The sequence below is a fragment of the Thamnophis elegans genome, chromosome 9 (genome assembly GCF_009769535.1).
Source record: "Thamnophis elegans isolate rThaEle1 chromosome 9, rThaEle1.pri, whole genome shotgun sequence".
Taxonomy (NCBI): domain Eukaryota; kingdom Metazoa; phylum Chordata; class Lepidosauria; order Squamata; family Colubridae; genus Thamnophis; species Thamnophis elegans.
In genome coordinates this window covers 14,129,370-14,145,687 of record NC_045549.1, presented here as the reverse complement: position 1 = coordinate 14,145,687, position 16,318 = coordinate 14,129,370, and the positions used below count along the sequence as shown (strand labels likewise).

Below are 16,318 nucleotides of genomic sequence, written 5' to 3'. Positions count from 1 at the left end.
AAAATGTCCAGTGAGTGCAAAGATACCTATTGAAAGATTTTTTTTTTAAGATGATAATATATGGATGCTGTTTGGGAAACCACCAATGTCATATTTATGCCTTTCAAGTTAAAGTAAGCTGTGTAGTGAGCTTTTTAAAAATGCACTTGGAGATAAGCACACGTGATTTTGATTCATGATATGATGATTCCTTGATTTTGGAACTGTTGCTGGTTAGATGTTTAAGTTTAAGTTTAAGTTTTATTTTATTTATATGCCGCCCTATTCCCTAAAAGGGACTCAGGGCGGCGAACAACTTAAACGGGAAGGGGAAACATACAAGTACAAAATAAACATATTAAAATGACCAACAACCACACCTGTCGAGAGGGGAGGGGAGCTCATCAACCCCAGGCCTGCCGACACAGCCAGGTTTTAACGGCTTTTCGGAAAGCAGGGAGAGAGGTGAGGGTCCGAATCTCCGCGGGGAGTTCGTTCCAAAGGGCCGGAGCTGCAACAGAGAAGGCCCTCCCCCGTGTCGTAACCAGATGGCATTGGCTGGTGGATGGAACCCGGAGGAGGCCGGCCCTGTGCGATCTAATGGGTCTTTGGGAGGTAATTGGCAGCAAGCTGTCTCTCAAGTACCCAGGTCCAATACCATGAAGGGCTTTATAAGTAATAACTAGCACCTTGAAGCGTATCCGGAGACCGATTGGAAGTCAGTGCAGCTCACAGAGGATAGGTGTAACGTGGGTGTATCGAGGTACACCCACAATCGCTCGCGCGGCCGCATTCTGGACCAGTTGAAGTCTCCGAATGCTCTTCAAGGGCTGCCCCATGTAGAGCGCATTGCAGTAGTCTTGCTGTGTTTCTTTTCATGCCAGTAGAACTTGTATCCTGTGAAGACTGTTTTAAGCCACACCTGAAGTGGACCTAAATTTCCTCGCTATAGTCACCATCCTTAATTTGATACTTTCCATGGGTGTTTTTAATATTCTTTAATATGTTATCCAGGGGTGGCTCAGTGGCTAAGACGCTGAACTTGTCGATTAGAAAGGTCAGCAGTTCGGTGGTTTGAATCCCTAGCGCCATGTAACGGAGCAAGCTCCTGTTACTTGTCTCAGCTTCTGCCAACCTAGCAGTTTGAAAGCAGATAAAAAACACACGTAGAAAAATAGGAGCCACCTTTGGTGGGAAGGTAACAGTGTTCCGTGCACCCTCTGCGTTGAGTCATGCCGGCCACATGACCATGGCGACGTCTTTGGACAGCATTGGCTCTTCAGCTTTGAAATGGAGATGAGCACCGCTCCCTAGAGTCGAGAACGACTAGCATATATATGCGACGGGAACCTTTACCTTTAATATATTATCCATATTAAATAAGACTTGCTTGTATCAAATCTTATAGGACAAACAGAATGTTAATGAAAGTAGAAATTAAAGATGTGGGATTGGCATTCATTTCATAGGTACATATGAAACATCTATGGAAATTTCTCAATCATCCAGGTCATGGTTGTCCCAAAGACAACTGGACTTTCTTCAGTTTTGTTTTCTCCTTTGAAAATATTTTGCTTCTCATCTAAAAAGCTTTTTCAGTTTTCAAGGGAACACCTCCCCTCCCCCCCAAAAAAAGTCCAGTTACTTTTTGAAAAGTCACTTTGGTACATATAAAGTAAGAAATTTCCATTCTTTTTTGTGACCCTGTAAGACAAGGGTGTCAAACTCAAGGCCAGATCTGGCCCATGGGGTGGTTAGATCTGGCCTGAGGGGCCGTTCTGGAAACAGCGAAGGACCGGCCCTCAGTGCCTCTGCCAGAGAAAATGGAGCTCGGGAGGGCTGCACTCAGCCCTCCCGAGCTCCGTTTTCCCTGGCAGAGGGTTTCAGGAAGCTATTGCAGCTGAAAACGGAGCTTGTGATGGCTGCAAGTGGCATTCCCAAGATCTGTTTTCGCTGGCAGAGGGTTGCAGGAAGAGCTTGAGAGCCCGTTTTCGCTGGCAGAGAGCTCGGGCCACTACAGGCGTCCCCGACACAAGTGACATCCAGCTGGCCATGCCCACCCCGGCCACGCCGACCCCAACCTCCCAAGGTCAAACACAACCCTGATGCACCCCTCAATGAAATCGGGTTTGACTCCCCTGCTGTAAGAACTCATCATTTGAAAACAACCCAGTTGATCTTAAAAATACTATCTGAAACAAATTCCCCCAAATGTGATAAAAAGAGAACAATTGGTTTCACTGGAAAAAGCATTCATAATATTGGTCCCAGGACTTCATTGATATCTTATCTAACCCTGGTAACAACAGGGTGTGATGTGGAAGTTCTGTGGATGCGTTAGCTCCATGAGTAGTTCCTACAGGTCTCTAAAAATAGTATACTTAGACTGAGCCAACACATTATGTCCTAATCCATAGTTTACTTTCTGAAGCTTTCACATATTGGCTGGATTCTCGTAATATTACATCAGTGTTCATATTTGCTCAGAATGTTTTGTACACCTGTACGATTTAGCCTATTTTGTAAATTAGGGCTTAAGGCTGTTAAACTATTGTGTGAACAATGGCTAATCTAATAATTTTGCATCATGTGAAAACCTATTGCAAATTGTCCAATTTCCTAATGCTGTTTCATTGGCAACCTCAGAGAGGAGGGGAAATGGAATTCATAGTGTTAATTTGAAGAGAAATTGGAGCATCAAGGTTTAGTGACATGCATGAATGCAACCAGATAATTAGCCCTGATCCAAGAATTAATACTTTTTAATTGCCATTGATAGAGTTAGTGTGAAGCATTATCCGGACCCTGAAAAATATGAGTGTGTTTTCTGTGGCAAAATCATTAATTATATCTGCCATTTTCTTCTCAGCTGCTTTAAATGGGAGGACGTTCGGATCTCCCATGCAGTCTGAAACGTATGAAAAAAATAAGTCCCATTAGTTACACATGTCCAGCAATTAGATTGACCTTCCCCTAACCCAGCGCCCTTCAGAGATGTTGGACTACCATTCTGGAGCTGTTTGGGTGTAGTGGTTAGAATGCAGTATTGCAGGCTGATTCTGCCCACTGCCAGGAGTTCGATCCTGAACAGCTCAAGGTTGACTCAGTCTTCCATCGTTACGAGATGGGTAAAATGAGGACCCAGATTGTTGGGGGCAATAGGCTGACTCTATACCCATGATGGTGAACCTATGGCACTCGTGCGACAGGTGACACGTAGAGCCCTCTCTGTGGGCATGCGCGCCGTCGCTCAGCTCTCCGTGGCGTTTCTTTCGTGAGCTTCTGTTTCCCTGCAAACGGCAAAACACAAACTCACGAAAGAAAAAGATCTCATCTCTGGCAGAGTTGCCAGTGTTGCCTCCTGCCAGCCAGCTGGTCTTCGGGTCTCTGCTGCGCATGCGTGCATGTTGTATTTGTATTTATTTGTCTTGTATGCCGCCCACTCCCGAAGGACTCTGGGCGGCTCACAATAGACAAGGGAAGGGGGAAGACTAGACAAAGACAACACTTTAAAAACAAAACCGCAACCTTCACAATTTCTGCGGGGCTGGATGTTTCACAGCCCCCCTGGCCTGCTGGAGCAGCTAGGACTTGGTGGCTTTGAGGAAAGCCAGGAGGGTCGTAAGGGTCCGGATCTCGACAGGGAGATCATTCCAGAGGGCTGGAGCTGCAACAGAGAAGGCTCTCCCTGGGGGGTCGCCAGCCGACATTGGCTGGCGGATGGAATCCGGAGGAGACCCAACCTGTGAGATCTGATCGGTCTATGGGAGGTAATCGGCAGGAGGCGGTCTCTCAGGTACCCAGGTCCGATGCCATGTAGGGCTTTATAGGTAGCGACCAGCACCTTGAAGCGGATTTGGAGACTAATGGGTAGCCAGTGCAGCTCACGGAGGATAGGTGTGACGTGGGTGTACCTGGGTGCACCCACAATCGCTCGCGCGGCTGCGTTCTGGACTAACTGAAGTCTTCGAACACTCTTCTACATGGGCAGCCCCATGTAGAGCCCCATGTTCACACATGCGCCTTGCAATTTGAGCACTCGGTGCCTAAAAGGTTTGCCATCACTGCTTTATGCATTGCTTAGAGAGTGCTGTAAAGCACTGTGAAGCAGTATATAAGTCTTAAGTGCGATTGCTATTCTGATCATCCCTAACTAGGCTGCCCTTGCAGGAGATGGTAGTTTAACATATGTGGGTGACTGTTGATTTATACCATGGAAGAAAGGGATTCTATTGGAAGCAGCATTTCCAAAAACAAGGAATCAACTGGGGTGATTTTTGGTGGTCCTGAGACTTTAAGCATTGAAGGGGATTGAAGGGAAGAAAGCAACTGTCTTCTCACAGTGTTTTACTCACTGATTAAAACAGGTATTTTACGGAGAGCAAAAAAAAAGGTTCAAATTGCCTGCCTCAAAGTTCTGTTTGCCCCGTTTCTTTTCTCACCTCTCTTTATTTTAAGCACTCCAAATAGATGCCTGTAAAAGCACATTCATTCTCTTCATTTCACAATAACGAAACATTGAAATCATCTAAGCATACTTTTTTGCTAGTAAGATTTGGTTGGTGGGCGGCTTGATGCATCATTAAGTTAGCCTCAAATATGTGCTGTAAAAACAATCAGGAAAAATAATTATTCTTATTAATAAATGGCCTGCATCAGTGGAGGAAGAAAACTTACCTCCCTGGAAATTGTCGGTCTTACATAAAACTCAAGGACATTATCAAAGAGCTATTTAAAATACCTGTTTTAAATAGGAGGAGGAGTAGTGTTCTAGGAATGTATCTCAATGTTCTTTCCTTTTTTTGTTTCTTGAACCTGTGGAGTTTGCATAGCACAACAAGGCTTCATGCATATTTTTTTAAATCTCCCCAGGATGTATTGAATCTGTTTGGAAGATACAGTCCTTTCAAATAAACCAGGGACCCGAGTACCATATTTTTCAGAGTATAAGACGCACCAAGGTTTTGAAGAGGCCAATTTAAAAAAAAAAAAGTTTTTGCACTCTGCAGACCTCCCAAAAACGGCCCGTTTTTCCAAAATTGGGTGTTTTTTGTCAAAAAAAGAGCATGCATAGCCTTTAGGAGGCTTGTAGCGTGCTCCTGGGGGCTGGGGGGGGGATGACAAAATGGCCATTTTTTGCTCATTTCTGCCCTTCCCAGACCCCAAGAACACTCTGCAAGGCTCCTAAAGGTTATGCATGGCCATTTGGGTAAAGAGGGCGGGGTTTCGGGAGGCAAGAGATGCTGTATTCAGTGTATAAGATGCACCCAGATTTTCAGCCTCTTTTTTGTGTCTTATACTCTGAAAAATACGGTATCTTGTTATTTCTTCCCACTCCATTTAAATTCTACATCAGATTTGTAATTTGAATAGCACTTGGTAACCTACTGGTAAGCAGTAAACAATACAGCAATTACTATGCTGCCAGAGTGGCTTTCACCCAGCTGCCTTCTATGCCCCAGCTGTAGCTTTCCAAGCAGTTTTCAGAAGCAGCCCCAGGTATAGTATTCTGCAGCAGTCTTAAAAGCATGAGTCACTCCGGCCAAGGCTCGATGTTCCACACAGAGCCACAACGAATGGACTTGATTAAGTTGAGAAAATCCTGGCCACTGGCTACTGGTCAAGCGGTAGCCCTGAAGGACCTTCCCTCAAGCTCAGATTTGTTTGTTCAGGGAAAGTGTAACCCTAGCCAGAGTCCATAAAAGACTAAAAAATGGTTTGGAAGTCTTTGGGGTTCATATGTGCCCTAGCGCGGGGGTCTCCAACCTTGGCAACTTGAAGACTTGTGGACTTCAACTCCCAGAGTTCCTCAGCCGGCTGAGGAACTCTGGGAGTTGAAGTCCACAAGTCTTCAAGTTGTCAAGGTTGGAGACCCCTGCTCTAGTCCAAGGAAGATGGACAGTGTCTCATTCGTGGGTGGTTTCATATGGATTCCTCCTTCCAAATCTTTGATTTTATGAATGGAATACAAGAACTTAGTTCTGCACCACAATGTAATTTGTTTTGCTTGGGTTTGGTGTGTTGTCTAAACTTAACCATTGCGGTTTGTCAATGAGGGTAATAAAGTAGCATGTGAACATTCCAAAGGCGGATCCAATATAGTCATATTATTTGGCGACCAAAACCCAGCATTCTCTATTCAGGCTGGGAATAACAAACCATTGAGATCTTTTTAATTGGAGATCCAATTAACCTCTGCATAGAAACCACACGCTCCGTCAAATTACATCCTTCTTCTCCCTTGACAAAGCAACTTGAAATTCCTGCCTTTAGTTCCCATGCAGCAGGGCAATAAATCTCAGATATGCTGAGTGGCGCAGTGGTTAGAATGCAGTACTGCAGGCTACTTCTGCTGCCTGCTGACTGCCTGCAATTTGGCAATTCAAAACTCACCAGGCTCAAGGTTGACTTCCATCCTTCCGAGGTGGGTAAAATGAGGTGCCAAATTGTTAAAAGTCTTAAAGTTGCCAACGTTGGAGACCCCTGCTCTAGAGCCCCAGATTGTCTATTTCTGTCTTCTAAGAATTAAGGACTTTATAGGATGTATGCCCTTGGGAGGGGAAATGTGCCCTATAACTTAACATTCAACTTAACGTTGAAGAGCCTTGGTGGTTCAGTGGTTAGAATGCAGTATTGCAGGCTAACTCTGCCTACACGCCAGCAGTTCGATCCTCACCTACTTGAGGTTGATTCAGCCTTCCATCCTTCTGAGGTCGGTAAAAGGAGGACCCAGATATGCTGACATTTGTAAACCACTCAGTGCTGTAAAGCACTGTGGGTAATTCCAAGTGCTGTTGCTATTGGTACATTTTAGTATCTTGTGGCCTTGTTAGCTAATAACCATCTTTCCCTTTGCATGAAGCCGTGTTGTGTTTCTCTTTGCTCCTTCCATCCTTTCCTGTCTTCAGAGCTTTAAATAGTTTCAAGCAGAGGCTCTTTACTAGAGTTAGCAGAATTCATGCTGTTCTAAAGCTGAAGAAATTATGCCGTAGGCAAGTTTGGGGGCTCAGGTGCTGATTACCTTTCTCTCTGTGTGACACTTATAGCTACCTTGCTGAATACTGGGAGCACAGCAACGGTGGCCCTGCTGCGAGATGGCATTGAGCTGGTGGTAGCCAGTGTGGGCGATAGCCGTGCGCTGCTATGCCGCAAAGGAAAAGCCGAGAAACTGACCATTGACCATACTCCAGAACGGAAGGATGAGAAGGAAAGGTACCTCTGCAAAATATGTCCCCTTGGGCTTCATTTTTCTCCCCCCAGTTTTAAAGAGATGTCTTTTGAAGTTGTAGAAATGGGAGGATTGGCCAGAATTCTTGGAGTAAAATTACTGTGTGAATTGTTTGTCGAAACATAACCTGCACGATGGTAGCTGTTGTTCTGTATTTTATTTTTAAAGAATCAGGAAATGTGGTGGCTTCGTCGCCTGGAACAGTTTGGGGCAACCCCATGTGAACGGCAGACTTGCAATGACCCGGAGTATTGGAGATTTGGATCTTAAGAATTGTGGTGTGATTGCAGAACCTGAAACGAAACGGGTGCAGGTAAGCGGTTGTGTAGTATGCCTTTTCTCGCGCCTCTAAAGGTGCCATAGCAATAGCACTTAGACTTATATACCGCTTCACAGTGCTTTTGCAGCCCTCTCTAAGCGGTTTACAGAATCAGCTTATTGCCCCCAACAATTTGGGTCCTTATTTTACCCACCTCAGAAGGATGGAAGGCTGAGTCAACCTTGAGCCTGGTGAGATTTGAACTGCTAAATTGCAGGCAGCCGGCAGGCAGCAGAAATAGCCTGCAGTACTGCAATCTAACCACTGCGCCACTGTGGCAGCTTATTGAAAGCTGATTTGGTGCAAACACAGTAGTTGTATGGGATGTCTGTTTGTTTAGGCAGCACTGAGTAAGTTATTGCTTACATCTTGGATTGAGAATTTTATTTATATTTGAGCTTCATTGCCTCATTGTATAGTTGTATAACATTGAGCAAGGTACCACCTATACTGTACCCGAAATGCAGTATAGGTGGCACCTTGCTCAATAGTAGTAATTTTGAGAGGGATCTTGGAGTCCTAGTGGACAACCATTTAAATAGGAGCCATCAGTGTGCAGCAGCTGCCAAAAAAGCCAACACAGTTCTAGGCTGCATAAACCGAGGGATAGAATCAAGATCACGTGAAGTGTTAATTCCACTTTATAATGCCTTTGTAAGGCCACACATGGAATACTGCATCCAGTTTTGGTCGCCACGATGTAGAAAAGATGTGGAGACTCTAGAAAGAGTGCAGAGAAGAGCAACAAAGATGATTAGGGGACTGGAGACTAAAATATATGAAGAACGGTTGCAGGAACTGGGTATATCTAGTTTAATGAAAAGAAGGACTAGGGGAGACATGACAGCAGTATTCCAATATCTCAGGGGCTGCCACAAAGAAGAGGGAGTCAAGCTATTCTCCAAAGCATCTAAGGGTAGGACAAGAAGCAATGGGTAGAAACTAATCAAGGAGAGAAGCAACTTAGAACTGAGGAGAAATTTCCTGACAGTTAGAACAATTAATCAGTGGAACAGCTTGCCTCCAGAAATTGTGAATGCCCCAACACTGGAAGTCTTTAAGAAGATGTTGGATAGCCATTTGTCTGAAACTGTATAGGGTTTCCTGCCTAGGCAGGGGGTTGGACTAGAAGACCTCCAAGGTCCCTTCCAACTCTGCTATTGTATTGCTCACCTCAAAAGGAGAATAACACAGCAGGCAGTGTATACATATGGTGCCCCTAGTGATGTTTGAGTGTGATATGGATCTAGATACATATGTACCTACAAGTAGACCACCCTGCAGAATTCAGAAATTTAATCAGGAATAGGCAAATATTTTTCATCTGAAAGATGTACCTAATAACAACAATAGGTCTCCAATGGGTACAGGACCAACTGTAGTGATTTGATAATTTTTCTTGAGTGGCTTGAGCCAACTTTTTAAAACACTTCTGTATTTTAACTGCTCCAATTCAGTGGTCCCCAATCCCTGGGCCACGACCCGGTGCCAGGCTGCAGCCCACTTGGAACCGGGGTGTGGAAGTGGTGGGTGAGCTTGTGAATGCATACAATGCTGCATTTGTAAAAGCTGCTTGCATGCATGCATGAAATCACTCCCCATCTCTTCCCTGCCTCTGGCCAAAGCAGAAAAGTTGGAGATCGTTGGCTCTAATTTATATAGTTTTGCATCCAACCTTATCTGATGCGTGCTGCTTTGGAACTGGGAAGTGTGCCAACTTAAATAGGTGTTCCTATTTTTAGTTTAGGAAGAGCAAGTTAGGACAGTTTGTGTAAAAATAGAATCCAAACAAGTTTTTTCATTATTAATCTATGTAGGAAGGACACGATGGCTCAGTGGCTAAGACGCTAAGCTTCTGATCAGAAAGGTCAGTAGTTTGGCGGTTCGAATCCCTAGCACCATGTAATGGAGTGAGCTCCCGTTACTTGTCCCAGCTTCTGCCAACCTAGCAGTTCGAAAGCACGTAAAAATGCAGGTAAAAAAATAGGGACCACCTTTGGTGGGAAGGCAACAGTGTTCCGTACACCTTCAGCGTTTAGTCATGCCGGCCACATGACCACGGAGACGTCTTTGGACAGCGCTGGCTCTTTGGCTCTGTACTAGAGCATCATAAGTCTGGATAATTTATATACACTTTGTGTTGCTTTAGTTGCATCATACAAGCGACAGCTTCTTGGTCCTGACCACAGATGGCATCAACTTTATGGTAAACAGCCAGGAGATCTGTGATTTTGTTAACCAGTGCCATGATCCAACCGAAGCAGCTCACATCATTACTGAGCAGGTAGGTATTTCTGCTTTGGGAACAGTTGTTACTGGCCAACTTTCAGCTAATGGTACCTGTATTTTCTGGGACACCATGGATGATTCCAATGGAAGAGAATATCAGTAGCTCAAGGAGGAACTGTGAAATTCATGGTGCGCTCTGAGCTTGGTTGCTTGCTTGCAGACATTACATTACCCAAGCAGGTAACATCATCAGTGTACCGTTGATGCTCCCACTGATGTTGCCTAGTTGGGTCTAGGTCAGGTGTGGGATTCTACCAGTTCGGAGCGGTTCGGGTCAACTGGTAGCTCCAACTATCAGCTGGGAGCCAACTGGTTCACTCCGACTTTCATCTGGGCTCACCTGCCCATCCCTGCACTATACTCACCTATATTCCCTTTTCTGGAGCCCAGCTGACAGGCGCAGCAGAGTAGATTGCCGCACCTCAGCTGTTTCCTTTGCAAGCAGTAATGTGGAAAGTGATTTCTCTGTAAACTCTACATGCGTGTGTCAGGTGCGTGAGCGAAGCGAGAGTGTGTGCACGAACCAGTTGTTAAACTGGTAGGATCCCATTCCTGGTCTAGATAGTCCTTAATCTAGGACGGTGCCTGCCCATTACAGTGGTAATGGTCAAAAAAGCCATGTGAGTGACCCAGGGATGAAATGCTACCAGTTCGGGTAGTAAAAAAGGCTATTGGTTCACAGAATCGGTAGTAAAAAATACTAAAAAAAAGTAATAAAAAAAAAAGTTCCAGCGATCGCACGTCACACAGCCAAAAACGGGGCGTGGTGTGTGTGTGTGTGTGTGTCCGTCCGTTTTTGCTCCCAGTAGGCTTCCTTTAAGCATGCTAGGCCAAAAACAGGGTGGGGATGGGGTCAAAAACAGGGGTGGGGGGTCCATTTTTGCTCCAGCAGGCTTCCTGAAGCCTGCTAGGCCAAAAATGGGGGATGGGGGTTGCTGAGAAAGAAAGAGGAAAAGAAAGAGACAGAGAGAGAAGGAAAGGAGAAAGAAAGAAAAAGAAAGAAAGGGAGGGAAAAAGGAGGGGAAGGAAGGACTACAAATCTGGCATTAGATGCAGCTTCAGAGGATAATCCGGGGCTGGAAGGGACCTGGAGATCATCCAGTCCAACCCTCCTCTAGCAGCACATTCTTAAAGTGAGTTTTTGTCTTTTGATCCCCCAGTTACATGACTAAATAGTCACAAGACCCCACCAAGCCACGCCCACCGAGCCACACCCACAGAACTGGTAGTAAAAAAATTTAGATTTCACCACTGGAGAGACCCACTTTGACAACCTTTTTAGTGGTGATCCTTTAGTGAAGGCAGTGTCGTAGAGCGAATGCCACAGTCGTTAAGCAAATGCTGCCCTTGTGAAGCAAACCCCTTGTTCATTAGGGGGCACTTTTGCTGATAAATGGGATTGTAAATGCTGGCTTTTGGCAGAACTGCCTATCGCAGTCATGCGACTCTGCAAACGGCTGTAAATGCAGGCTGATTGCTAGGCAACCAAAATGCAATCCCGTGATGTGACCTGGGTGCAGAGCGGTCCAAATTTTGGAACCGGGTCATAATTTGGGTGGGATCTGTTGCTGTGCAACTGGTCATATGAGTCAAGGGCTACCTGTGTTGAAATGTCGGCAGAAGCAGCCAAGCTCAGAGCACCAAGAATCCCACGATTGAAGGATGAGGTATCCTCTTGTAAACTTTTACAGCTGATGCCAGCAGAAAAGCCAGTTTTCTTTCATGTCTTTGAAGAGCGGTGGTGATAATTCTAAAACAACATGGATAGCTTGACACTCCGGTATGATTTTAGAAGTTAGAAATAATGGGGGGGAACAGTCTTAAGGCAGGGGTGGCAGACTCAAGGCCCACGGGCTGGATCCCGGCCCAAAGGGTGCTTAGATCTGCCTTGAAAACAGAGAAGGACCGGCCCACAGTGTCTCTGCCAGCGAAAACAGAGCCTGGGAGGGCTATGTGCGCTCCTCTCGAGTTACATTTTCACTGGCAGAGTTTGCAGGAGGCCGTCGCAGCCGAAAATGGAGCTCGGGAGCCCGTTTTTGCTGGCTGAGCACTCAGGCCACCACAGATGCCTCCGACATGAGTGACATTGAATTGGCCATGTCTACCCTGGCCACACCACTTCATCCCCCCCCCCCCCGCCCCGAGGTGAAACACAATCCTGGTGTGGCCCTCAATGAAATTGAGTTTGACACCCCTGGTGTAAGGCAATCGTAAAATACGTGCAGTTTCCCCAGCATCCATCCTTCCTTCCTTCCTTCCTTCCTTCCTCTCTCCCTCCCTCCCTCCCTCCTTCCCAAACCCATGATGTTTTCATCAAAATTGAGGGCTTAAGCAGGACAGAATTTCCACTCTTTAGCTCCCACCATATTTTGGAAAAAAAAAAAAGGCCAAAAAAATATCCCTATTTCTTTTGGTAATGTCACCATCCTTCCAGCTAGCACCTACGGCTCTTCAGCATGATTGTGCAAGAAAGGAGCAGGAAAAATTGCTCATCTTTGGACTGTGGGGGACTCCTCACTCCTGGATAATAACTGTTGCCATAAGATACCCAGAAGGAAGAGTTTGGTTTTAGAAACAGAAAAAAAGTTTCCCCTCTTTTTCTAGAGGGTATCCTAATAGGAAAATCTTCCATTAGATTTTACTTAGAGGTTACTAAAAAGACTCCCTGATACGGCTTAATATAAATTAACATGATAATAGAAGTTCACCTTTATCAATAGAAGAGAATATTTGTAGCTCTGGGTTGAACTGCGGAGTCCTTGGTGCTCTCTGAGGCTGGTTGTTTCCACAGACATTTCATTACCCAACTAGGTAACGTCATCAGTGCTCTTATGATGTTACTTAATAGGGTTATGAAATGTCTGCCAAAAATATACAGTCAAGCTCAGAGAGCACCAAGGATCCCAAAGTTCACTTTTGTTCTATAGAATGACAACTTCCCATTTCCGCCCCTTAAAAATACCCTTAAATATTTTACTTGGGGCTGGGATTATTATTATTTTTTTATCAATGTCATATATACATTCACAATTATATGATCTCATAACTGTTATTAATAATATGTATTTATAACAATTTTCCCTACAGTTGACAATATACTTGAAGATTGCTTTCTTAACATCCCATAGATCCATCTTATCTTACAACGGTCCTACTTCTTCTTCCCTCGTTTCGTCTCTCCTACTCCCCTTCCTTCCCTCCTTCCTTCCCTCCCTCCTTCCCCTTCCCTCCTTCTCTCCTTCCCTCCTTCCTTCCCTCCTACATTCCTTCCTTCCCTCCTTTCTTTTCTCCTTCTCTCCTTCCTTTCCCCCTTCCTTTCCTCCTTCCTTCCCCCCTTCCTTCTCTCCTACATTCCCTCCTTCCTTCCCTCCTTTCTTCTCTCCTTCTCTCCTTCCTTCCCTCCTTCCTTCCCTCCTTTCTTCTCTCCTTCTCTCCTTCCTTCCTTCCCTCCTTCCTTCCCTCCTTGCTTCCCTCTTGGGGCTGGGATTAGAATAACGACCACGATTGTCAGATTTCTCAACGTTGCACCTGAAATTGTTTGAAGATTGGTGATTTGAGAGTGAAACTAAAACTTCTTGCCTTTCTTCTTATTGTCCCACAAGGCTATGCAGTACGGGGCAGAAGATAACAGCACCGCAATCGTAGTGCCATTTGGAGCATGGGGCAAATACAAAAACTCCGAGGTCAATTTTTCCTTCAGCCGAGGTTTTGGTTCAAGTGGAAGATGGGCATGAGCAGCTTCTGCGCCAAGCTGCCGAACGTTTAAAGATGTAGATTGCAGAAAGGTTAAAACAACAACAACACTCCCATCTCCTCTACCCTTTCTGCTTGGGTAGCTAACTGCTGTTAACTAGACGTCACCTCTTAAGAAATGTCGTTATTACTTGCTTCTCTCAAACCAAGCATTCTCACACCTTCGGTCCTTCCTCGTGGACTTCTTCTGCAGGGGCAAGATGCGGATATTTTTGTGGCTGACTGCCATTGTGGCATCCCCTGATTCTCCCGATGCCCTTGAGATGTTTTAGAGAGATGAAGGAACGGGGCAGAGGGAAGCAGACTGCACACAGCACTCCAGCTGGGGAAACCAAAGGACAAGAAAAGTAGCATTTTATCCCCTTCGCTATTCCATCCTGTGTAAAAGGAAACTCAAAGACTACTGTAGGAAAGGTGGAGAATTGAGAGGTGGGTTTGTGGCTAGTTCACCATCACTGTCAGATGGGGGTTAGAATGGTTCAACTCTAAAAAGCAGCATTTTGGTCTCAGGACCAATAAGCCTCAGGATTGTGGTGTCCAGAGGCAGAGAGAGAACTGTGCACTTCCGGTACTGATGTCCCCTTTTTGGAAAAGCAGAGGGAGAAGGAGAGGGAGGGAGGGAGAGGGGGGGCGGGGACGGGGTTGTACACTTAGTTAAATATCTACATATTTAACCTGTTTTGTTTTGTTTTTTCTTTAAAGGATCCAGTGCTAAAACCTCTCCTTTAATATATATATATATATTTTCATTCCACATTGGCTACTGTTAAATTCCTTTCTAAGTATGAATGCACAGCTTCAATGCAATTAATTTTGGTGATGAGATTATTTTGGTTTGTTTCACGGTTGAGAAGAAGATGAGCAAAAAAACCCAACCCACTTATTTTTCTAGGTTCTGGCTATTGAAAGAACATAGTCTAAAAGTCTGCTGAGGATTGTCCCCAACTTTTACCCAAAGTGTAAAAACTGGAGGGAACTGAAAGTTTCAGAGAGGCTAGTAATACATTTTCAAAAGGTTCTATCCTTTCACATTTTAAAATCCAGCTGTGAAAGAGAACAACAAATCCTTGTGTTTCTCAGCAAGACTACAGTAATTGGAGTAAAAGCAAGGTTAATTTTATGGCACAAAAGTCTCTCAATTCCTCTGGGGAGCCTCCTCCAACTTTCTGCCCTTTAGATGCAGGGGGCTGATCTGATTGAGAATCTCTGGTGTTTTATTATCAACCTGAGAATATCTGGTGGAAAAGAGAGCAGACATCCTGGTGTTAAAAAATCTATATTTGTAAATCTGAAATTGTTTGCCTCAGTAGTGAGATCTTATGACAGTGCCAAAATATCACCGTTTCTTGCCGAGTAAGAAAACTGCAGCCTCATGAGATTTGATGATCTTAGAAGCTTCTAGCCTTTGGGGTGGAAAAACCCAACGAATCTTGACAACACCCCTGATTTAAGCCAGTGCCACCTACCTATGTTGTGGGTGTTATATTACTGGTGGATACTGAGTTTCCAGTCCCTATTAATATGTTTGCACGCACAAGGTGTGAGAAAGCAGGAGGCCTTCTGAGTCATAGATACCCTTGAGAGAGAGCAAATGAGGAAACCTTTGTCATGATCTCATCGGATGAATGTGATTGGCATCAACCTGGGGACAGATGCAAATTACATAACACTGTTATAGGATGGTGTCATGATGCACTTCATACTGTTGTTCTGACTTCTGCCTATGTTCTGCCTATGGCTCCAGTATAAACACCAGGAGTATTTCCTTGGACTAAAAGGGAAAACAATATCAAATAAAAATGCAATAGTCGCCTTCCCCTGCATAGAGTTACTTCGCATCTGGGAATAATAGCGCTGAGCCGTTTAGGTTGTCTCCCCCTGGTCACAATGTGAACGATGGACTTACACGACTGCACATCTAAGCCTGTAGCACCAAAACCCACTTTGGTGTCAATCATTCCGACGCTGCCTCTGTATATCCGCCTGTTCATAACTGTTCCTTGGAACTTGTGAAAGATTCTGCAGAGGTGTTGCTCTGTTTTTGTCTGCTGTAAATTTTGATTTGCATTCTATGTGCACAATTTCTATAATATGATTGTATAGACTTTAAAAGTTACGTTTACTTTATTGATTGCTATCACTTAAGACAGTCGTTCCCAAACTTGGCAACTTTAAGACTTGTGGACTGCAGAGCTGGCTGGAGAATTCTGAGAGTTGAAGTCCACAAGTCTTAAAGTTGCCAAGTTTGGGAACCACTGACTTAAGACACTAAAGTAGTGTATATTGATGTTAAAAACATTTTGTTCTTCCTGGGTTGTTGTTATTATTATTTTTTTTTAAATGGGCTTCTGCTTTGTTCTTGTTTGCTACAATAAAAACGCCATCTCTTCCGTGGGCTAAAACAGGCACGCAATCAGAATGATCACCATGGTATAATATAAATATATGACGCAAATAAAATGGACTTCCAGGTAAAGGAGAAGTTTTGGCCATGATTCAGCTTCTTTCTTTTAGAAAACCACACCGCTCAATAGCAGCAGCTGATAAAAGAAAAGAAGCCAATAATTACCAAAGGCAAGGAAAGCAAATATGTTTTTTCCTTCATTATGGCCCTGTCCCCACAAAGCACATGTCATTTTCAGAAAAAATGGAATTTTCCTCCTGAGCACAATAGAAAGGTGTTAAACACCTCCTTCCTTCTAATCTTAGTTATCCTATCCTAGATATCCATTCCTTCAGCTGACATTGCT

The 16,318-nt window shown here is 44.6% G+C and overlaps 1 protein-coding gene across 3 annotated transcripts in view; it reads left to right on the top strand.

Moving 5' to 3' along the window:
* The window catches only part of PPM1K (protein phosphatase, Mg2+/Mn2+ dependent 1K), a 33,677-nt gene extending 17,697 nt beyond the window's left edge, over positions 1-15,980 (top strand). For all 3 annotated transcript variants that reach the window (XM_032224518.1, XM_032224515.1, XM_032224516.1), the window contains 4 exons: positions 7,026-7,191; positions 7,376-7,520; positions 9,676-9,810; positions 13,418-15,980. In XM_032224518.1, coding sequence (XP_032080409.1) covers positions 7,026-7,191; positions 7,376-7,520; positions 9,676-9,810; positions 13,418-13,549 — 578 coding nt within the window. In that variant the 3' untranslated portion in view covers positions 13,550-15,980. The remainder of the gene's footprint in view (positions 1-7,025; positions 7,192-7,375; positions 7,521-9,675; positions 9,811-13,417) is intronic.
* The last annotated feature ends 338 nt before the right edge of the window (positions 15,981-16,318 follow it).